Here is a 24,343-nt window from a genome sequence, read left to right on the forward strand (position 1 = left end):
CGCTCCTGTAGGTACATGCTGTACAACATCAGGAGAATACGACCCCTTCTCACTCAGAAGGCGGCACAGGTTCTGGTCCAGGCTCTGGTCATCTCACGGCTGGACTATTGCAACTCCCTCCTGGCAGGTCTACCTGCTAATGCCATTCGGCCTCTACAGCTCATCCAGAATGCAGCTGCTCGACTGGTCTTCAACCAACCGAAATTTACCCACACTACTCCGCTCCTCCGCGACCTTCACTGGTTACCGGTGGCCGCCCGCATCCGCTTCAAAACATTGGTACTTGCGTACCGTGCTGCGAACAGATCGGGTCCGGTCTACATCCAGGACATGGTCAAACCGTACACCCCAGCCCGTTCGCTTCGCTCGGCTTCTGCCAATCGGCTTGTAGCTCCTTCACTTCGAGCTAACCACTCAACAAAATCACGACTGTTTGCTGTGCTGGCTCCTCATTGGTGGAACGAGCTCCCCATTGACATCAGGACAGCAGAAAGTCTCTACATCTTCCGTCGCAAACTAAAAACACATATTTTTCGACTATACCTTGAATAGGGAGGGTAGAGCCGTAGTAGCACTTAAATGTCCCTTACCGATAGCACTTTGTTGTTTAGCACTTTACAAATACAAATGTAAATACAAATAGAGATCAATCTGATAAATAGGATCTAAACCAACTTAGGATGTCATGATCAATGGTGTCGAATGCAGCACTATGGTCTAACAAAAGAAGTACAGAGATGAATTATTTTATCTGATGCAATTAGGAGGTCATTTGTAATTTTCACCAGTGCTGTCTCTGTGCTGTGGTGTTTTCTAAATCCTGACTGAAACTCCTCAAATAAACTAGTGTGACGTAGAAAGTCACACAGCTGATTTGCGACTACTTTCTCAAGAATCTTAGAGAGGAAGGGAAGGTTAGAGATTGGTCTGTAGTGTCATATTTCAAGCGACAGTGATGTTGAAGAATGATGATGAAGGAATCTCCGCGGACACTGTTCTTTCTGGTATAATAAAGTTTATTACAGACAGCAATCACAGGTCAGGACGGGCGACTAGAATGCCCGGAGACTTCTCGGTCAATCAGAAGTTCTGCTGGACGGTGCGAGGGAGGTCGGTTATATAGAGAAGATGTTGTGAACAAAACTTGAGATAACATAACGTCACACGGGCCCCTAATCAAAGACATACGTTTCAGACACAGGCATACAGACCCCTTCCTCCAACAGGTCAAAGGGCATTCCTTCGAGGGGGACACTGACGAGTAACACATGTGGAACGATGTTTTGGAAGTCGAGCCTCTAAGCAAGCGCAGAATATACGACAGTAGTTAGCCAACAACTCTGGATTAAGAGTGGGCTTCTTCAGGAGAGGTTTAATTCCAGCTACTTTTGAAGGAATGTGGTACATGGCCTGTTAGCAAAGACACAATGACAATATCTAGTAGAGAGGTGCCAATTAAAGGCAACACGTCTTTAAGCAGCCTTGTTGGGATGGGGTCCAAGAGACAGGTAGACGGTTTATAAGTAGAAACCGTTGAAGACAATTGGTCAAGGTTGATGGGAGAAAAGCCATCCAAATATACACCAGGGTATACAGCCGTTTCCAAGGCCACTCCACTTGAGGAGAGATCGGCAATGGTTGAGGGCAAGAGATCATCAATCTGGTTGAGGGCAAGAGATCATCAATCTTGCCAGATAGAATCTTTTCATTAAAGAAGTTCATGAAGTCATTACTACTGAGGTCTATAGGAATACACGGCTCCACAGAGCTGTGACTCTGTCAGCCTGGCAACAGTGCTAAAGAGAAACCTGGGGTTGTTCTTATTTTTCTCTATTACTGATGAGTAATAGGCTGCTCTGGCATTACGGAGGGCCTTCTTATGTTTTAAGACTCTCACCAAACTAAGCGTGATTCTTCCAGATTGGTGGAACGCCATATGCTTTCAAGCTTTCGTGATGTTTGCTTTAGTTCTCTGGTCTGAGGGTTATACCAGGGAGCAAACCTCCTTTGCCTCACCATCTTATTCTTCAGTGGGGCTATCAAGTCTAGTGTCATTCTCAGTGAGCCTGTACCACTATCGACAAGATGAACGGTCTGGGACGGACTAAAGTTAGCACAGGAGTCCTCAGTCACATTGAGATGTGGTATTGAATCAAATGCAGAAGGAATTGCTTCTTTAACTTTAGCTACAGCACTGTCAGTTAGACATCTGGTGTAGAAACTTTTGACTAACGGTGTACACACCGGTAGTATAAACTCAAAAGTTATACGGTAATGGTCTGACAGAAGAGGGTTCTGTGGGAAGACCTCCAAATGTTCAATGTCAATGCCACATGCAAGAACAAGGTGTTCTTATTTTTGGGGTGTGGCCAAAGCAGTGAGTGGGTTTCTGTACTCTTTGAGAGAAACCAATCTAATCATGAGATAAATGCAGCACTACGGCAATCATTATCGACATCCATGTGAATATTTAAATCTCCTACAATAATAACCTTATCAGTTTTAAGGACTAAACTAGATAAAAACTTGGAAAATTCATTAAGAAATTCAGATTATGGACCTGGTGGCCGATACAGTATAACAAATATAATTGGCTGTAATGTTTTCCAGGTTGGATGTGAATGACTAGGAACAAGGCTTTCAAATGAGTTGTAGTTTAATTTAGGTTTAGGATTTATTAATAGGCTAGAGTCAAAGATGGCTGCTACTCCACCTCCTCGGCCGGTGCCTAGAGGAATGTGAGTATTAATATGACTTGGAGGAGTTGATTAATTTAGGCTGACATATTTTTCATGACTGCCAGGTTTCAGTAAGACAGAATTAATCAATGTGATTCTCTGATATTAAATCATTTACTAATACAGCTTTAGATGACATAAATCAAATATTTAGGAGTCCACATTTAATTATCCTGTTTTGTTCCACTGCTGAAATAGTGGTGTTAACCTGTATGAGGTTATTTTATATGACTCCTCTTCTGGTTACTTTTGATTTAATTAATTTAAGTGGCCGTGGGACAGAGACAGTCTTTATACAGTTATGGGTGGGTAACTGCTCGAATGGAAGTGCAGAGAAGGGTGTAAGACTACAACTCTGCTTCCTGATCTGAACCCATGGTTGTCATGGATTAAGTCAGAAGTCAGATGATTTTTACATCAATCAATTATCAGTATTAGTAATACTATCAATAGCTATGATTGATAAAGGGATACTAAAAAAGTCAAATGTAGTCTCATAAATTAGTCTTATAAAGAATGCAAAATTATCAATTTGCAACTCGCATTAATAAATTCATAACATATCGTTAGCTGGTTACGGTTACATTATTTTGTTCTTTGCACATCAAAGGTTGGTATAGAATTATACCAGCATGTATAGCAATATGGCTTAAAATGTAAAACTACAGAGATGGCTGAATCAAAGATGGCCGATGGGGAATCACCCACATGGTGGTTGTCAGAATGTGGTGGTGTGTGTAATGTGGGAACTTCCTCCGAATGCGTCTGTGGTTGAAAATCAATTCACCGCTTGTGATCTGAGTAGTGGGTTAGCAAAGAGGATGGGTAGTTTGCATGCAATACCGTGTGTCCATGTGGAGCATCACTATGATTAGACATTACAACAATGAAACTGAATAACATTAAATCAGATCAATATATGTACATTTACAGATTTCAAGTCAAATAGTCTTACTGATGCTGTGGTATCATAGGTTATCCGAGGTATATTACCAAGTCCATCTCCATCTCCTTCATTCCAAATGTGTGCCTGGAGATAGTCCTGATGGGAAGGTGACACCTTGCATGGTAGCCCCTGCCATCAGTGTGTGAATGATATAGTGTGAAAGCGCTTTGAGTGGTTAGCAGCACAGATAATATACAATGTTACAAGGCTCATGATGCATTCAGGCTTTGTTCAGTGAAAATGAGTATTGGGTAAAGGTCAAATACAACATTATCAGGATATATGCATAATAATTTTGTAAAAGGAAGTGTTGGTGAGAACAAGCTGCTATAATCAAACAACAAAAAGATCTGTATCTGCCAATATGGATCAACAATGATCGTCAATTAATATCTGCTGCAAAGAAAAGTGATCAGCGATCTAAAAGTTACATTTGCTCCCTTTTTTCTTTTGTGCTGATCGGATCTGTGATTCCGATCCGTGATAGTAACACTACTAACATCTAGGGATTAAGTGGGTTTGGTAAAGTTGGTCATGTTCACCATCTTAGATTAGTGAGTTAACATGCTGACTTTGGCTAATTAGCACTTAACAAAACAATCCTTTGAGGTGTGCCACTAGTATTGGACTATTTAAAACTTTGACCTGTGGTGCTAGAGTTAAAGTCGGTGGATCACTAAAGTCAGTGGATGGATGCAGATTGACTTCTTTGCTGATGATCTTTGGTGAGCTGAACTCTGTGTTTTTTGTCCCTCTGGTTTAGGAAAGTGTGAGGACAGCTTGGCCACTCCTCTCCCCTACAGCTCCTTCACGAGTTCATCAGTGTATGCCCGAGGATATGGAGCTGGTTATGCCAAACTCAACCGGAAACAAGGTATGCCTTTGTAAATAATTTAGTGCACTTTCACATTTAAATACAGAGCATTGTTTCAGTTCCATGTTGTGCTACATTCCTGCTAATGGACATATCTTTGCATCAAAATAACAGATAGACTAGATCGGCAAAACGAGTAATAGACTCTTATTCAACTTAATTACTTGTCTTTACTTAAACGCCGATATGGAAAGACTGCTCTCTCACGGTAGGTCACAAAATCGACATGCATTGTGAAAGAAGTAGTCTATGGTCACTGTACACCAGTGGTCACCAACCTTTTTAAGATCCCTGACCTCTGCCTTGGTGACAGGCAAGTTCTACCTATTGAGGGGTTGAGATAAAAAGACTGTCTAGAATGTACTTCCAACTTGAGGCTTTTTATTTGACCTAATTGTAATTGAATGAAATCAAACACTTTGGTCCAGTTTTCAAATTGATGTGACCAAGAACACACTAAATTACTTAATTTCAGTGCAACATAAAAAGGAAATTATTTGTTAACCGCACACAATATAAACAAGAAAACACACATTTGCAATGAGCAGCCAGTCTAAGGCAGTCTGTGAGCTGATCTGTGAGCTGTCTGTGACTGAACACTGTCTGAGACTGTGAGTGCCTTGTAGTTGGGCTCATAGGCACAGACAGACAATCTGAGGCTGTCTGTGAGCTGTCTTTCAGTAATCCGGCTCCTTAACTTTGTTTTGGTGATTTTCTGAACTCCACTTAGGCGTTTTTCGGGACTAATTTGGCATTCATGAAAGTTTTCTCATATGGGATTCGTTCTGAACTTAGACCGTTGGTGATTACGTTCACATCAACTCTACAGACATTTTCAGATTTAAATAATTATAATACAAATGTACATTGTGCAACAGTATCTGCACCTCTGCACCGGTGAAGTTAGGTCTCAGTCAGTTTCGACATCGTCCATCATAAACAAACCGTAAATACATATGTAACGAGCCCCCGTTACCCCTGTGAGTTCATCCTCGCACAATGACAACAGCACTCTCGCTATTGAGAGAGAAAGTTGGCCTGCTTCCCATGGCCTATGGATCACTTAAATCAATTAAAAGACTGTAAAGCTAGATACCAGCAAGTTGGTATCTTTCATGCGGTGGAGCCACTGGAGCAGGGCGTGGTCCAGAGTGGGAATGAGTGCCCCAGGAGGTGGTTGCGCAGGGAGTCGACATCATCGACATCATCATTTTTTTAAAATATTGCTGTTGTTTCTATTCTGTGTTTTTACCATGTCAAGTAACATGAGTACCTTGTATACAAATAAAAACAAATTATTATTATTAAAATACATGTTGTAAACTTGGCAATCAGGGTTGTAAATACAACAATATACTGTTATACACTGTTAAATTATTGTGATTATAATAACTGCAAAATACTGTTAATTTCTGATCATATCAAATGTAATATCAGTGTTGTGTGTGTACCTTTACACACAAGTCTTGTTTATTTGACAGATCTTTGATGTTAAAAATGTATGTCCAAATACTGTTATTAAACAAATAATCATGAATATAATTACAACACTTTACTGTTCATTTAGATCTTATTAAGTACAAATGATCAAAATATTTCGAAAAATGTACTTTACATTACTTAAAACAATAGATTTATCTTTTAACATTTTTGTAACACAGATAATTAGGATAATTACTAAAATATACTGTTAATTCAAGACCACTTCAAGTTCTAATCTTTTATTGAATTGTAAAACATAATATGGGTTTTAAATAGGCAATAACATTTATTTAATTCTGTGAACCAAAGCCTCTTGATTGTAAAACTTTAAAAATATAAAAGCCAATAGTTTTAGATTTTTAAGTGTTATCTGCAACGCGCTCCAAAGAAATAGAGGGAAGCATTTCACCTCTACTTTAAAGTCATTAAACAGGGCAAAAATTCACAAAATTAAACCAAATTTCTCTAAGCCGGTCAAAATACAAATACTTTCTATAATCTTCATGTGTGGCCTTGGCCTACGGTTCCATAAGACATCTTTGTGTGTACTGTGACACTCACAAGGGCTTTATGTCCGGTATACTGGACACTTTGGTTGTATGTTTATTGGATTAAATCCAAAGCGGGAGAAAGGAGAAAACCTCTGTGTCGTCCTCACTCTGGCCAGGAGACCACCCGACAGGAGGAGAGCTCTCGGCACAAGGCAGCTCCCTCCGGGAGACCCAGTCAGCGGCCACAGCAACTCCAATTCAACCAGCATTGGCGGGGAGGATGATGCGAATTGTTTTCTCATTTCTACTAGGACTGGGGTATATAAGTCATATCGCCCAGTACTAGCAGAAATGAGAAAACAACATTTCATATCTCGATAACAATAAGTATCACGATGTAGGATATTTTCTGGTTATTCAATGGTGTATATTAAATGGTTTACATGCCCAACACAAATTCTGTTTGGCTGCAGAATGATTTACTGATTTCACCCTTCAATGCTTGCTGTTTAATAATAACATTCAAAACTTTGTAATTCAAGAAGTTCTTTGCAATTCCTCACATAATCAATTCTCTACATGGGTTGGATTTTTTAAGAACAGTCGGGCCTTGCACTCTTTCTTACTTTCTCACTTTCTCATCTTTATTCCTCTTGTATATGAGTATATACTGTTTACATTTACATTTTTGAAGGCAGGCAGGCACAAATGAAAAGGGCAAATTCTGAATGTAATAACACAAATATAATGCTTTTATGCAGAACAGAGAGTGGTTATTCTGAAAGGACTAGATTACCAATGGTTGGTTGGGGAACAAATACACAAGGTTCTGTGAAAAGCCTTTGTTTGGCTACATGTAATTTTACCGTGATGTTGGCTTTCTCTCGTAGTAGTTCCCAATGACAGACATATACAGTATATGTATATATTATACCAGTAAAACAGCAAAAATACTTTGACTGATGTATTCATGCACCTTGTACATAAACTGCATGCCTTCCACATTTCATATCATAACTTTACCTTACGGCCCTAACAAATTTCCTTTTTAAAAAGAACACATTTTTTTTACCGCCGATGACCTAATCAGTACAGAGCAACGATTCTTCTTCAAACATCAAGAATACATTTAACATTTTTAAATCAATATTTGAGATCACAGTTATTAACCCTGGCACCCCTGGTGCTTATGTTTGGTTAGTGTTGGGTATCCATTTTGCCGTAAAGAAGGGATAAAGTAGTACAGACCCGAGAAAATCCGATTGCTATCAAAAGATAACAAACTCAGCTAAACATTTGCCAACTTACAATGTTGATGATGTCTGGGCCAATCTATAGTTTTGGTATGATTTGATGAGGTTTGGAAAAGTCTGATGTGATGTGACCAAGAGCACAGAACACAAGGGGTTGATCTCTGCCCTGAAATCATGACTCATGGGACAGTAGAAAGTCTCTACGACTACTGCAACTCCCTCCTGGCAGTTCTACCTGCTAATGCCATTCGACCATTACAGCTCATCCAGAATGCAGCTGTTCGACTGGTCTTCAACCTCCCGAAGTTTACCCACACTACTCCGCTCCTCCGCGACCTTCACTTACCGGTGGCCGCCCGCATCCGCTTCAAAACATTAGTACTTGCGTACCGTGCTGCGAACAGATCGGGTCCGGTCTACATCCAGGACATGGTAAAACCGTACACCCCAGCTCGTTCACTTTGCTCGGCTTCTGCCAATCGGCTTGTAGCTCCGTCACTATGAGCTAAACACTCAACAAAGTCACGACTGTTTGCTGTCCTGGCTCCTCAGTGGTGGAACGAGCTCCCCATTGACATCAGGACAGCAGAAATTGTATTTTATTTTTGCACAATTCGAACAATAAAAACACAAGAGATAAATGAATATCACAGTGCAGGAAGAGACAAAAAGCCAACTGGGCTTATTTGAAGCCTCCACCTATATAATATTTAACATTTTACAAATTTACAAACAAAAAATGAAAAATGCATAAGATAGACAACAAAAGAAAGAAAGAAAAATAATGTAATTATATCAAGTCTGAGTAGGCATGTGTGTGCTGGTGTGAGCGTGTGTGGGCATGTGAAAGTGAGCATGGCTTGCGTTTGTTCAGGGATATTGGATTATACCCCTGTGGCATTTCCTAAGCAATGGTAATGCTACAAGTCCCCAACAGCTAAAACAAGAAAGACATGAACACTAATCCCTTAGAAAACAGCAATTAGACTTTCTTTTAGGCAATTTCTGAAACATTTTATAGAATGACATTTCTTGGTTAGGTGGGAAAAATCATTCCATAATTTGGTTCCCCGAAATCTAATGGAAAATTGACCTCTGCTAGTCAGTAATTTAGGAGGATGAAGATTCAATTTTTCAGTTTATTTTGTATAGCCCAATATCACAAATTACAAATTTGCCTCAGAGGGCTTTACAATCTGTACACATACGACATCCCTGTCCCAGGACCTCACATCGGATCAGGAAAAACTCCCCAAAAATGATGTGAAGATTGACGAGTTGAGTAAGAATGAATGTGTGAATTAAATTTGAAGAAGGTCTTTAAATGATCAGGAATATTTCCTTCACCTAAAAGTATCTTATACATGAAAATGCAAGTTAAAGAAATGTTAATGTCATAAATAGTAAGAATCTGCAGTTTGTGAAATAAAGGAGCAGCTGAGATGTGAGACTGTGATCAGATTGCAATCCTAACAAAACAATTCTGGATGACCAAAACTTTTTTCAGAGAAGTAGGAAAAGTACTTGCCCAAACTATATTGCAGTATGAAAGATAAGGATAAATTAAACTATAATAAAGAATAAGGAGACAGTTTGCAGAGACAAGATGTTTAACCCTCCTTATGATTCCAATAGATTTGTTTATTTTTCTACTAGCACAGTCAATATGTTTACTCTAACTTAAACTTTCATCAATAATAATTCCTAGAAATGTTGTAGATGACACTTGAGGCATCTCAAGAGATTCCAATTTTAATTTTAGTTAAATCCTTCGAGTAAGATTTTTTGCCACTGAAAATAATAAAATTAGATTGTTTGATATTCAAAGATAGCTTATTTAATTTGAACCATGTAGCTTAGGCAGTTAAACCAGCATTAGCTTCCATAATCAGATAATTGAAATTTGAATGAGAGAGAACTAGGGTTGTGTCATCAGCAAACATTATCGGACAAATACTTTTTGACACGTTGGACAAATCATTAATATAAATTAGGAATAATAATGGACCAAGAATGGACCCCTGTGGAACCCCACATATTACTGTAGCTTTGTTTGAGTAACAACCTTTAACACAAACAAACTGTCTTCTGTTGGCGACATAACTTGTCAACCATTTGATTTGCAATGTCATGAAATCCATATGTATGCAGCTTTTCCAATAGAATATTATGGTTTACTGTTTTGAAGGCTTTGGAAAGGTCTATGAAAATACTGCAAATAAATTCATTGTTGTCAAGTGCAGAGATAACTTTATCAACAAGGTAAAGTAAAGCCATACATGTTGACTGATTTTTACGGAAACCATACTGGTGATTGTAAAGAATTGAATTAGACCATATGAAACAATATCCTTTTTTGTATAATCTTTTCTAGTATTTTTGAAAAACAAGGCAATATAGATATGGGTCTGTAGTTGTTAAACAACATGGGTTTTCTGCTTTAAACAAAGGAATAACTTTCGCAATTTTTAAATCTTCTGGCACAACACCTGTCTTCAAAGACAAGGTGAAGATGTGAACAAGTGGCTGCAGTAATGACTGTTTCACCTGTTTGACAAGAAATGCAGAAATGTTGTCATGGCCAGCCAAAGAGGTTTTGAGATCATCAATTATAATCACTTATTTCTTGAATATCTGGGGGCATACAACTAGAGATAATAGGGATATTTGTTGGACTAAAATCCAGTGGTCCATGACAAGCCGGAATATTGTTAGCTAAAACCTGACCAATGTTTACAAAGAATTCATTACATTTTTGAGTGATGTCAAATGGCTTCTCAAGAGAATTATCACCATCCAAAAAGACTGAAGGAAGCTCTTTGGTAGTCTTTTCTCTTTGCAGTACCTGATTTATTACGTTCCACGTGTTTTTTTTATATCATTTGAACACTTCAGAAATGTTTTACTAAAATATTTATTTTTTGCAGGGTATAATTATTTCTACAGGATTTATAAGCACCATGAGTAAGAGGAGTAGGAGTTGAATGATATTTTCTGTACAGTTTATTTTTTGTCTTCAGTAAATGTATTGTGAACCAGGGTTTACTAAATTGATTGCTTTTCTTGGTGGAACTACAAATTGGAAAACAATCATTGAAACTAAGGTTAATAACTTTCATAAACGTCTGATATGCCAAATCAGTGTTATTTTCCACATATTCTTACCAGTATTTCATGGGAAGATTTATATCATTACATTTTTAAATATTTGATTTGCTCATAATTCTTTTCTGCATCATTTTCTTAGTATGTTTAGCTCTCATAATAATCTCAATCAAAGAGTATTGAAAAATGGGAAAACAAGACTCCAGATTTAGTTCCTTCACTCAAAGAATTGGTTAAGATGTTATCAATCAAAGTCACTGAATTTTCTGTAACTCGTGTTACTTTATGAATAAGAGGGAAAAAGTAAAGGATTTAAAGAAAATCCCCAGTAGGAGTATGTAGTTGATTTTTTCAGAAGGTTTATATTGAAATTGCCTAAAATGTAACAAAGTGTATCCTCATTGTCTATCAGGTCAAGAGAACAGCCCAGACTGTCATTAAAAACATTGGTGACAGTCAGGTGGGAGATGGCACCCACAATAACATTCTCTCCACCAGAGGCACCAGAGATCTCTAAAAAAACAGATTCCACCATATCCTTCTCTGACTTCAAAGTGAGATCATCCCTAATTTTGAAATCATAGTCACTATGAATATACAGAAATACTCCACCTCAGATCTATTTCCTCTTACATGATGAACTGAGTTGTATTTTGATATTTTAAGGAAGTCTCTTGAGTCCTCAGTAAGCCATGTTAACTGAAAAATCCTGCTTCAGTAAAGATAAATAATGAATTAATTTGTGATAATTGTTCGGAAGACTTCTTGTATTCATACTATTCATATATTATACTGAGTTTCATTAAAAAAAAACTACAAAGGTTGGAAACATCAAATGATGAAAAAAAATGTAAATCTGGGTCAACATCAAAATTATAAGAGTCACTGATAAAGGAATCAAAAGGTGTAAAGGTCTGGCCTTCCAGATCAGATGTGTTGTAGATCATAGTGTATGTAAAGAATCATGTATACAGATAAAAACAAAATAAAAAGTACCTAATATATTCCTACGGTTGGAGACTGAACATTTCTTTGTTGATGTGGGCTTTGAGTAGGTGGATGAACAATAAGTCGTATCTCAAATATGCAATGTCACCTCTTTCTCGAGCTGCCTTCATTGCTTTGAGTAGTTATTTTCTTCTTTGGCGGATGGATTCAGAGAAGTCATCGTTGATAAAGATGCCTGAACCCTTCAGATGTTTAGCTTTATGTAGAACAGAAAGTTTATCCTGCAGCCTTAGCAATCTGACCACAATGGGTCGAGGCCTATGTGCAGATGGAATCAGCTTTCCAACCCGATGGGTCCCATCCAACTCTTTTCAGATGGTCCAGTTGTAGTTTTTCACTGAAGAGTTTTCTCACCTTTTCGTCACAGTCAGTCGGGTTTTCTTTACCAGACACTTTAATGCCATCCACCACAATAGTATGGCGTTTGGACTGGCCCTCCAGATAGTCTGATTTGTCTGAGATTGAGATCAAACTTTTGCAGATTGTGTCCAAATCTGTTTTGGTTTCATTACAATTTTTGAAACCAGTTTTACATGACATTTTGAAATCATCAAAATCTTTTTGAGTCATTTCTAGACTCACTTTAAGATCATAGGCCTGTTTCGACAGATCATCAACCCGCCTGTTTGAAGAATCAACTATGATCTGTACACTACACATGTTTTGAAGCTTTTTTCCTGTTGTTCAAGCAGAGATTTATAGAAGTCTTTTTGCTGATCCAACAATTCACGCATTTTAGCCATGGTGGCATATTCCTCAGTGGCATTGTTGGAAGCTTTGGGTGGCATGGCACCGTCCTTAGGCTTCACGGCCTACCAGGCCCAAATATCAGCAGAATGAAGCCAGAAACCTCCACAAGACAGCAATAAATGTCCACAGTTTGAATGATTATGTTAAGACTTATTTTGATTGCTACCTACTAACAAACAAGTGAAGGGACATATCAAATGGGCAAGATCCACATGCTTGTGACTGCAAAAAGTAAATGTTATAGATATATTACGCTTTCATCTTTGAGCTGTGTCTGACAGTGTCCAAAATATTCCAAGAGGAAGCTGATTAATTGAATATTTTAACAAATGCTCATGGCAGGTTTCTATATAATAGATTTTGTTCCATTAAAATGGAAAGACGACAACCAAAGGCTCCACATAACTGATGGTAAAGCTGTCATGGAATTCCATCCATCCATCCATTTTCAATACCGCTTATCCTCATTAGGGGCGCGGGGGCGCTGGAACCTATCCCAGCTGACATAGGGCGAAGGCAGGGGACACCCTGGACAGGCCGCCAGTCCATCGAGGGCACATGTAGGGACATACAACCATTCACTCTCACATTCACACCTATGGGCAATTTAGAGATCAATTAACCTGCAGCATGTCTTTGGACTGTGGGAGGAAGCCGGAGAGCCCGGAGAGAACCCACGGGGAGAACATGCAAACTCCACACAGAAGGACCGCTCCGACCGGGGATTGAACCCTCTTGCTGTGAGGCGACAGTGCTAACCACTACACCACCGTGCAGCCCTGTCATGGAATTGAAACTTTTAATTTTATTTATCTATATAGAATAACAGAATAACTATCGGTATTTATATTACTAGTACCTTCTCTTCTTTTCAATAATAAAAACTGTATTATAACAGTTTACCAATGTTAAACAGTACTGTACACTGATAAATACACAATTATTTGCTCCATAACTATTCAAAATATCCGTGAATTATCAAAGAAATCTGTCAAATTACAGAAACAATACTTTACTGTTAATTTTCACTAATTGTATCTAATTTTTATTAAACTTACATTTAACAATTATATCTAGTTACAAAAAGTTTATTTGTGAAATAATGATAAATATGCGAACATATACTTCTGTATGTCTATGAATATTTTTTCACAGTTCCAGGGTTTTTACATTAGACATCTAAATTAACAATAATATTCTTTTTTTTCTTTTTCAATATCTTAATTTTTTTTTACAGAACGGGAAAGAATAATTTATTTCATGTTTACCTCAAGCTGAAAACTAGAGAAAATTAGTTTTTTTCCCCCAAAAAATTTTCAGATCAACTTTTCTGCTCTATTTCCTTTTCCCTTCCTGAAATATGTCATCCTTTCCACTCTACAACACCCATACAACTAGGTGCTGGAGGCTGGTCCCCCTTGGATACAGACCGTTACCAGTGGTTACAGGTGGACCTGGGTTCTAGGAAGCAGGTGGTTGCCATAGTGACACAGGGTCGCTATGGTAGTTCTGATTGGACAAGCAAGTATCGGCTGCTTTACAGTGACACACAGAAAAACTGGAGGCCTTATCTACAGGATGGAAACATCTGGGTAAGGAAGAATCGTATGTCATATATTGTTTGGCCATCTCATCTAAATGTTTTAACGTTTTGAAACCATTTGATGCAATTTGCATACAAAATTGCACAAATATGTAATTCTGATACTGCTGGAATCAGTGCAGCTTAGGCTTTTTAATGGCAGTGACAATGATGATTTCTCAGGTGTCCATAAATAACAGATATTGCCCACAATAATGGTTACAAACTAACTATGCAGTAGCTACAGCTAACCCCCAAGCAAAAAGTTCAGGTGTGACCTCTTTAAACCTCTTTTTTTAAGTAATAAAGTTGATCAAAGTAATGATGATAATATCACAGTGGTATGGCATTAATCAGTGACAGTATGTGAAATGCTTTAGTTATGTTTGGTGGAATCCCACTTGATGTTTGATTTCTCCCTTTATATAAAACCATATTTGGCTCTGTAGCAGAGCTAAGACTGGTTGTCAGATATCATAACAACATGGATATTCCCATAAAAGTTTAGAGGGAATTTCAATTGGGATAACATTGTAAATTCTTGTCAGTTAATTTTCCAGGCAATAGAACATTTTTCAATTTAATTAAATTGATGAAGATTTTAATTAATTGTATTCTTCTGATCAATGTATAAGATAACATAAGATATTCCTTTATTAGTCCTGCAGCGGGGAAATCTACCATATACTGATGTTTTTGTAATAGTTAAAAAAATGTGCAGGCTATAGACTTTTGGATAGACAAACGGGCAAATGAAACTCTGCAGTACTAATCACGCTTTGAGTTGCCTGGATCTAAGCGACTCACATTGCGTTTGATTGGTCCAAGTGGCCATTGCTGACATTGCAACAAAGAAAATGCATTTTAATTTCCCATAGACCACTGCAGTTGAGAGCAACCTTTCCTCCAAAACTGCAATAATGATCTCACAAGATCCATCTCGATTTCTTGAGGTTATTGATGCCTACATTTAATGCCATCAGAGAAAGTTGGGTCGTATGTGTACAGATTGTAAAGCCCTCTGAGGCAAATTTTTCATTTGTGATTTTGGGCTATACAAAATTAATTTAATTTAATTTAATTGGACCAAGTTGTACAGAAATCTAACCAGCATTCATTGTGCGGTCATCATTAGGGTACAAGTAGACAAGCAAGACAAGTAACTCAGTGGGGACTTGGCATAAACAATGTAATCTCCCTACAGAAATGTAAGTAAGCTATGTAAGTGGCATTATCTGTCAGGACACCAACGTAAATGATTGAAAGCAGGAGTGAAGATGGACTGCCCAGCCGTCCAGTTAAAGGCACATTAAATTGGGTTCTCAGCTTCCACCCTTTAAGGTAACCTAAGGGATGAATATGAATTGAAGTACATACATTTCCCCAAATTGTATTTGATCTGATAAAGAAAATAAGATTTTATTTATTTATTTTCAGATTATGAAATAAGTACGTGGCGACCTTTCTGCTAGAATTTTGCAGCATGTTGGTTTCTGTGTGTTTCAGACATTTGAGGGGAATGTAAACAGTGAAGGTATCGTTCGCCATGGGCTGCAGCACACCATCCTGGCTCACTACATCCGCTTCATCCCAGTGGACTGGAGCAGGAAGGGACGCATCGGAGTACGCCTGGAGCTGTATGGCTGCTCATATTGTAAGTACAAGTGGATAAGAGAGGAAAAACTGTGGAGGGGTTATTACTGTTGCCCCATACAAAAAAAGCCCACTGTCTATATGGGTTTCTGCTGGGGCTTGACCTTGAGAATCTAAGTTGCTTATACTGTAGGTCTGGATATAAATGGAATTGTCTGGTCAAACCTCAGATTCAGGAGGAGCAATGCAGATTCCATATTCTCTTTCCTTCTCTATGACTCTTATACTATATGTATATAAAAGTATGTAGACACTCCTTTTTTCATGGCCAGTGGTTACCAAACCTTTTCTGTGAGTCTCCTTTAGCAGATAACCACAGCCTGCTGTTGACCTTTGATTCAAAAGGATTTTTAACTGCACCGGTTTTAGAGGAAATAATTACATTTATATGAAACATGAACCTTGACATAAACTGTATATTAGCAGTAAACGTAGTCACCATAACATCACCCATTGGTTTGTGGACTGTTTTAAATCCTCCAGTGCTGCATTTTGGCCGATGTCATCTTAGTGTTTTGCAACCAGAAGTGACATAAAAGGGTTGAGCTAAGAACAACCAAACTCTGAATAAGACATTTTGAGACCAAAGCGGTTACAATTAACTTTCATGAAGTGAAAACACATGTTAAAGTTGAAGTACGAAAAATATCAATCTATAAATCACAACATAGTCCGCCCTAAAGCATACCCTGCTTTATGGTCTATTTGGCTCTAACTTGACCATAACTGAACATCATGCTTTCGTGAAGAAGACTTACATTTAGAGATTGAGATCATAAACTAATGATTACACATTTTTACTGATATTATTATTATTAATAATAATAATAATAATAATAATAATAATAATAATAATAATATATCCTTTATTTATCCCTGTGGGGAAATTCTTCTCTGCATTTGACCCATCCTTAGTTATTAAGGAGCAGTGGGTTGCAGTGAAGCGCCCGGGGAGCAACTGGGTGTTTAGTGTCTTGCTCAAGGACACTTCGACATGCAACTATGGGGAGAGCGGGGATCGAACCTGAGGTAATAAATCAAGAGACAAGTACAGTAATTTTCAAGTAATAAACAGTAATAAAAGTACAGCCATTTTCTCATAGACTTCTATAAAATCAGAGGAGTTGCCACCTGCTGGCCATTAGAAAGAATTCAAGTTTAAGGCACATCTGCAGACTTCACATTTCAGACCCGCACCTTGGCACCTGATATCATCCAGTTAAGATCACACACTTAATGAGACAGCAGTCATACGTGTCATTGATCACAAGAACTGCTTGGGGTTGGCCAAAATACAGGAAATTGCCCTCCAAGGCAGTGGTCATCAACCTTTTTAAGCCCAAGATCCCTGACCTCTGCCTTGGTGACAGGCAAGATCTACCTAAATGTAAAGATGTAATTCCTCCTTTCACCACATGGTGGCAGCACCGTTCTAAAGGGGCGTTCACACAATTTTTCACGCGTCTGGATCCCATGTAAAGTCAACGCACAGATGCCTGCACATTGACTTTGCATGGGATCTCGACGCGCGTTTGGCAGCCCAACTTGTCGGGCTTTCATTCAGATTTTCAAATTCAGTTGTTTTAAGTTTAATGATAACAGACCACTTTGCATTACTTATAACTCCTGTTTAAAATGTTCATGAGGCTCATGGAAATTGAAGGTATTCTATACAGTTTGTTCAATGTTATCTGACTGAATGAAAGGCTGAATTGTGTTTTTAGAGTTGTTCATGTCTGCCTGAGTGGCTTATATTTGGTTACATTGTCATTTGAAAAATAAAGTTAATTGTGACTGAAAATTGTTTTATAACAGTGTGTATTTTCATGTAGCATTTGTGGTTAAAAAAATGTCAGAAGAAACTATTGGCCCCCGGTCATCTTCACTTTATCAAATTTGGCCCTCTTTGCAAAAGGTTTGGACACCCCTGCTCTATGTGGTTGTAACCCCTGTTCTCCAGTCCCAGAATGTGAAGAGACAAAGGGTGCTCTGAGGCCCACAACCACACGTTCTCCTTGTTAGCATCAAGTAGCTAGGTACTGTTCAATACATTAAAAAATGTTGGCTGCAAGCAGGCCCCTTCTGTCTTCTCTCTCCGTGTTCAGCTGAATCTGCTCACAATGGCTGCACGGGTGCGGCTGGAGGCTAGGGGGCTCTAAGTCGTCAATGATCTATCCTTCTCACGTTGCGTTGTTACACTTCGTCTTAGCTTTCCCCTGAGAATGAGCAAGTGGCAAATGAGATGTTTCCACCTCCCAGGAGATTATCCCGGTCTTTCTTTGGGAGTGGCACAAGTCCCAGCCACACAAGCAGAAAGGCCATGGTGGTTAGAGATGTCACACAGCATGCTGCTGTTGCAACTCCCTGAATCTGATCATTTATTTGGCCAATGCAACGGTCCAGAATGTAATTCTGAGATGACGGGACAAGGAAGTTCAACTGGGCATATGCATGGAAGCAGGAGGGGATGCAGTGGTAGCCCAACACACCCCGCCACGGTTGTAATCACAACTGAGAAGTCACGCCAAAGTGATGTTGGCGGTGGGCTTATACTAGACACCAATTAAATATTGTCGTCATCCACGGACAGTTGAATAGGACCAGATCTTGGTAGAATATGACCAGGTCGAGACCCCCTTGGTCTGATTCTGTAAATGTAATAAGTATTATCTATTTACACCAGAGGTTTTCATTAAATGGAGTACTTTTTAGAAAACAGTATAACCTCTACTTTCTTGATTTGCTCACATAATAAGATACTGAACCCCACATTTCTGTACCATCAAGCCAACTAGCTACTCAGAATGTGTGGTTGATTTAGGCCTACTCTCCATACACCGTACAACTTCTTTACTACCCTTTTCTTTTTGTCTTCCAGGGGCAGATGTGATCAGTTTTGACGGCCATGGTGTCATCTCCTACCGCTTCAGGAGTAAGAAGATAAAGATGGTGAAGGATGTCATCTCTCTTAAGTTTAGAACCACAGCTGGAGATGGGGTATTGCTCCATGGAGAGGGACAGCAGGGAGACTACATTTCCTTGGAGCTCCGCAGGGCAACACTTCAGCTCAGCATCAACTTAGGTAGCTTTCTATAAAGTCTATGTGGTTCCACCAACAGTTTTTTTTTATAGAAATCCTATTCTATTGAAATTATAAGGACTCTATTATCTTCTGCTATGACAAACACTTATAACCTGCTTCTTTCCATGTGATTTGCTCTCTTTTCTGCAGGCAGTAACCAGTATGGTTCCATTCAGGGTCACACCTATGTGACCAGCGGGAGCTTACTGGATGATGACCACTGGCACTCGGTTGTTATAGAGCGGTACCGAAAGAATGTCAACTTCACTCTGGACCATCACACTCAGCAGTTCAGGACTAATGGAGAGTTTGACCACCTGGACCTGGACTATGAGGTAAATACTTGTTTTAGGTCATGCTGTCAGGCATTTAATATCATCTGGACAATAGGATCATCTGATTATGTTTGTCAAGTCTGTCATGGCTTTCACTACCCTGAGTTTTTCCACTTGAAACCTTTCAGCCGTGTGAGATAACCTCTTCTTCTTGGACAGAGGACCACCAATGGAGAGACAAAGCTGTGTTTTCAAATGTATCCAACATTGTGTGGATGTACTCTTTTATAGCGTAGAGTTCAGTGGAGTCAATGGGGTTATGTTAGCCATGGAATAATTGGATTTTCTTTTTGATAAATAACACTGAAAACACAGCTTTAATGTGTGTGAGGAGAAGATAATGGTGACAGTCTGACTGTGTTGATGGGTACCATTGCTAGTGCTATGTCCTCAATACCCATAATATGGCCCTGCTGTTGCCCCTCCTCTCTACCTCCTTCTGTTTACATGGATCTTGGTTATCGGGATCGTGGTCCATGTAGGGTTGTCACGATACCAAAATTATAACTGCCATAAATATCATGATACCCGATACTTACGATACAATACCAGAATACGATACAATGCCACAAATACGATACAATACTGGTATATTTATCTATAATAGTAATAAATAAAACATCTGTAATGTTCCCTTTTTATCAGCTTGCCAGTCGAGAACGCAGGGCCACCGGTCGTACGTTTCACCGTTTGTCGCATAACGCTGATTTTCTTTCGCCAGTAGGTGGCACTTCGACTGTGACTGAAAATAAGCTTGTCGATATCCTCAGGCCGCGACTTGTAACAAGCACGACGAGTTTGGGGCAGATTCGAGCAAGTCCAGTTGAGCCAGTAGGTGGCGCTTCGACTATGACTGAAAATAAGCTTGTCGATATCCTCAGGCCGTGACTTGTAACAAGCACGACGAGTTTGGGGCAGATTAGAGCAAGTCATCAAGTCATCATGTGTCTCTACGTGAAGTGTAGACCATGTTGTATAAATTACATGTAAATCTGATGCATTTCAGGCTTATTTGTTTTGGCCAGTACGGGGCGCTTTGAGAATGTGAACATATACATGCATCATGTGTCTCTACGTGAAGTGTAGACCATGTTGTGTAATTTTCATGTGAATCTGATGCATTTTAGGCATATTTGTTTTGGCCCAGTAGGGGTCGCTCGAATGTTTTCGAGTTATTAGTCCCAATAGTGTTGACGCTATGAGCATTGAAAAACAAGACACGCCCCTATGATGTTCATTGGGCCATAGATCCTTACCACAATGAGATATAAAAAAACAGTTGACATATTCTAGGTCATCTGGCTTTAATTCAAAATGGCGGAAAATCTAAGTAGGTGGACCTTAGGGGTCTGAGAGGCTTTTTTGTAGTGCAGGTGGATATGGACATGTGTGAAAACTTTCAAGTCAATATGACATTCTGGGTGAGGGGCGTCGCCGGTCAAACTTTGAGGGGGCGCTAGAGAGCAACTAAAAAAAACTAAAAATTTGACTCCTTCATCAGATGGCTATTGTCACCAAGCCTGACAAGCGTGCCAAATTTGGTTAGTTTTAAGTACCCCCAATATGCGCCCAATGTTCAAAAATAAAAAGCGGAATAATAATAAGAATCCTAGCAATTTCAATAGGGTCCTCTCGGACTGAATTCGTCAGTCGCTCAGACCCTAATTATTAGATATTATTAAAGAATTAGCTCAAGGTCCACCCTCAGGCTCCACCAGCATTTTGCATCAATTTAATTTAGTACACTTGTGTGCATTGTGACCTCATGATCATATACGTTAAACTAGGCTAAGGCTACTTGTATTAGGCTGTATGTGGGTGAGCTTAAGGTGTGCATCATGTTTATAATCACATTTGCTTACCTGTCTTTCTTTAAACTCTTTGAAAATTGTGTGGTGTCTGTCTGAAAAGTGCTTTGCCATGTTTGACGTGTTGGTGCCTTGGTCTGAGTGGCTTTGAAATACGTTTAGCAAACGGGTCTCTGTATGTCAGTGGGCTTTCCTTCACTGTCTGTAATGTAGCCAAAGTATTACCAGATTTCACTTCTGGCATCTTTTTTTTTTTTACAAAAACCCGAGTACGGTCGGCAAAAGCTCCAGCACTTGACCCCATGTTGCCCCCCTAGCGATCATCGCTGTGCCCCCTTGCAGTCAACGCGTGTAGGCAGCATGACAGGGAGCAGAGCAATGCATTCGCTCTGATTGCGCGCTATTTTAATAAAGTATCGTATGGATACCACGGTACCTTTTTAGTATCGGCCCATGCCTAGGTCCATGCCTACTACTCATTCATTATTCATCATTTCTCTCATATTCATTAAATGTGTTGTAACTCTGTAACACTGTTATAACTGAATTGAATTGAGTTGAATAACCCCATGCAGAAACTTCCAAGTTAATGTGAAAGTGCCTTAAACCTGTATTCTTTCTAATAACCAGCCTGTCATGATAAAAAAATACTACTGAACAGCTGCCAGACCAATGCAATTCCAAGTACTCCATTGTTCCAAACCAAAATTCTGAGAGTACACAAGTACAATATTGTAAGTGTGTGTTGGTCATAGTAGTACTATGAACATCACAGTACCGACGGATCAGTATCATTCAGTCCATATTTCTCTGCTCTACTGTGTCATCAGATCAGTTTTGGAGGTCTGCCTGAATCAGCGAAGCCAAGCTCAGGAGGCAGAGGGAACTTTGTGGGCTGCATGGAGGGAATCACCTACAACGGAGACAACATCACTAACCTAGTCCGCAGGAAGAAGGTGGACACCTCCAGCTTTGTAAGACAACTTTTTCTTGCTGAAGTGTGTGTGGTGTCTATTTGTGTGTGTGTGTGTGTTTAACAGAGACCAGGGACCGTATTCATAAAGCTTCCTCATGTAAAGAGTTGCTCCTCGGGTCAAAATTCTAAGAAACCAGAATCATATAATTGGGATTTCTTTCCAAGAATTTTCCCAATGGGTAAGACATGAAGTGGGTAAGTGGGGTTATATGGTACTATGAGCTCTCTAGTGGGGTAATATGGTACTATGAGCTGAGCTCTCTAGTGGGGTAATATGGTACCATAAGCTCTCTAATGGGTTAATATGCTACTAAGAGCTCTCTAGTTGTGTAATATGGGACTATGAGCTCTCTAGTGGGGTAATATGGTACTATGAGCTCTCTAGTCGGGTAATATGGTAATATGAGCTCTCTAGTGGGGTAATATGGTACTACAAGCTCCTAAATATATGATGGTGCATCACCAATTAAGGCTTTGTATGTTAGAAGGATTTAAAATGTAATATGGTACTATGAGCTTTTAAATGTAATATGGTACTATGAGCTCTCTAGTGGGGTAATTTGGTACTATGAGCTCTTTAGTCGTGTAATATGGTACTATAAGCTCTCTAGTAGGGTAATATGGTACTATGAGCTCTCTAATCGGGTAATGTGGTAACATGAGCTCTCTAGTGGGGTAATATGGTACCATAAGCACTCTAATGGGTTAATATGCTACTATGAGCTCTCTAGTTGTGTAATATGCTACTATGAGCTCTCTAGTGGGGTAATTTGGTACTATGAGCTCTCTAATGAGGTAACATGGTACTATGAGTTCTCTAGTGGGGTAATATGGTACTACAAGCTCCTAAAGATGTAATGGTGTATCACCAATTAAGGCTTTGTAGGTGAGGAGAAGGATTTTAATTGTGATTCTGGATTTTACAGGGAGTCCGTGCAGAGCAGCTAATACAGGAGTAATATGATCTCTTTTCTTAGTTTTTGATAGTACACGAACTACAGCATTCTGGATCAACTTTAGAGATTTAAGAGACTTATTAGAGCAGCCTGATAATAAAGATTTACAATAGTCTAGTCTAGAAGTAACAAACATGTGAACTAGTTTTTTTCCATCGCTTTGAGACAAGATGTGTTTAATTGTTGAAATGTTACATAGTTGAAAATAGGCAGTCCTTGAATTTTTTGTTTTAAATGGGAGTTAAAAAGGACAAGTCCTGATCAAAGATAACGCCAAGATTCTTTTCGGTGGTGCTCGATGCTAGGGCAATGCCATCTACAGAAACTATTTCATTAGATAATTGATTTCTGAGGTGTTCTGGGCCTAGTAAAATATCTTCAGTTTTGTTTAACATCAGGAAGTTGCAGGTCATCCATTTTTTATGTCTTTAAGACATGCTTGGAGTTTAGCGTGCTGGTTGTTTCATCTGGCTTGATCAATAGATATAATTAAGTATCACCTGCATAACAATGAATGTTTGTGTTCTGTGAGGTTATTTCAATATATACAATAAATTTTTTACAGAACTCAAGATTTGCAAGACTGGATTAGCTTACTGCTCATAATTAAGGCTTTAGCGTGAAGAAGTGTGAGCGCCTAAAAGGCAGGTCAAATCTTTTCTCTCTTTTCCTCTCCCACCGTAGCGTAACCTGACATTTTCGTGTGCTGAGTCCAACTCCTTCTCCGTTTTCTTCAACTCTACGTCCTTCCTGCGGCTGCCGGGTCAGAGTGACAGTGACACGCTGTCAGTCAGTTTGTCTTTCAGGACGTGGAACCCCAATGGGCTGCTGATGTTCACTCCCCTGGCTGACGGCTGGGTGGAGGTGGGAATGACAGAGGGCAAGGTCACAGTCTACATGAATGTGACACAAAAGAAGAATACACGTATTGACATTTCATCAGGTGAGCTTAGTTCAATGCAATCTGTTGACACTTCATTTTTATTTTGCTGCTTTCCTCAATTATTGTTGTTTATAGACTGAAGTGTGTTTTCCTTTGCAGGTTCAGGTTTGAATGATGGCCAGTGGCACAGTGTCCATCTGAATGCATTGGAGAACTATGCCATGCTGACAGTGGATGGAGACGAGGCCTCCACAGTCAGGACAGCTATCCCCATCCAGATTCAGACTGGAGGAACCTACTACTTTGGAGGTGATTGTTCAATAAGATTACTAACCTTCCAAAGAAATGTTTATGTTTTACGAAAAGATGGCACCGAGAATACTTTTTATTTTTCAGGCAGTACAAGGACTATCGACTGGGG

General features: G+C 39.2%; 1 protein-coding gene across 3 annotated transcripts in view; it reads left to right on the forward strand.

Moving 5' to 3' along the window:
* Positions 1-24,343, forward strand: part of cntnap2b (contactin associated protein 2b) — a 74,386-nt gene that overhangs the window by 8,681 nt on the left and 41,362 nt on the right. For 2 of the 3 annotated variants that reach the window (XM_034555088.1, XM_034555089.1), the window contains exons 2-9: positions 4,448-4,558; positions 14,046-14,239; positions 15,736-15,883; positions 18,761-18,964; positions 19,115-19,299; positions 21,938-22,081; positions 23,724-23,982; positions 24,082-24,231. In XM_034555088.1, the coding sequence (XP_034410979.1) occupies positions 4,448-4,558; positions 14,046-14,239; positions 15,736-15,883; positions 18,761-18,964; positions 19,115-19,299; positions 21,938-22,081; positions 23,724-23,982; positions 24,082-24,231 (1,395 nt within the window). Of the gene's footprint in view, positions 1-4,447; positions 4,559-14,045; positions 14,240-15,208; positions 15,571-15,735; positions 15,884-18,760; positions 18,965-19,114; positions 19,300-21,937; positions 22,082-23,723; positions 23,983-24,081; positions 24,232-24,343 lie in introns of those variants that run through there. The other variant, XM_034555090.1, reaches the window with a different exon arrangement.

Source organism: Cyclopterus lumpus, chromosome 17, assembly GCF_009769545.1.
Source record: "Cyclopterus lumpus isolate fCycLum1 chromosome 17, fCycLum1.pri, whole genome shotgun sequence".
NCBI classification, from domain to species: Eukaryota; Metazoa; Chordata; class Actinopteri; order Perciformes; family Cyclopteridae; genus Cyclopterus; species Cyclopterus lumpus.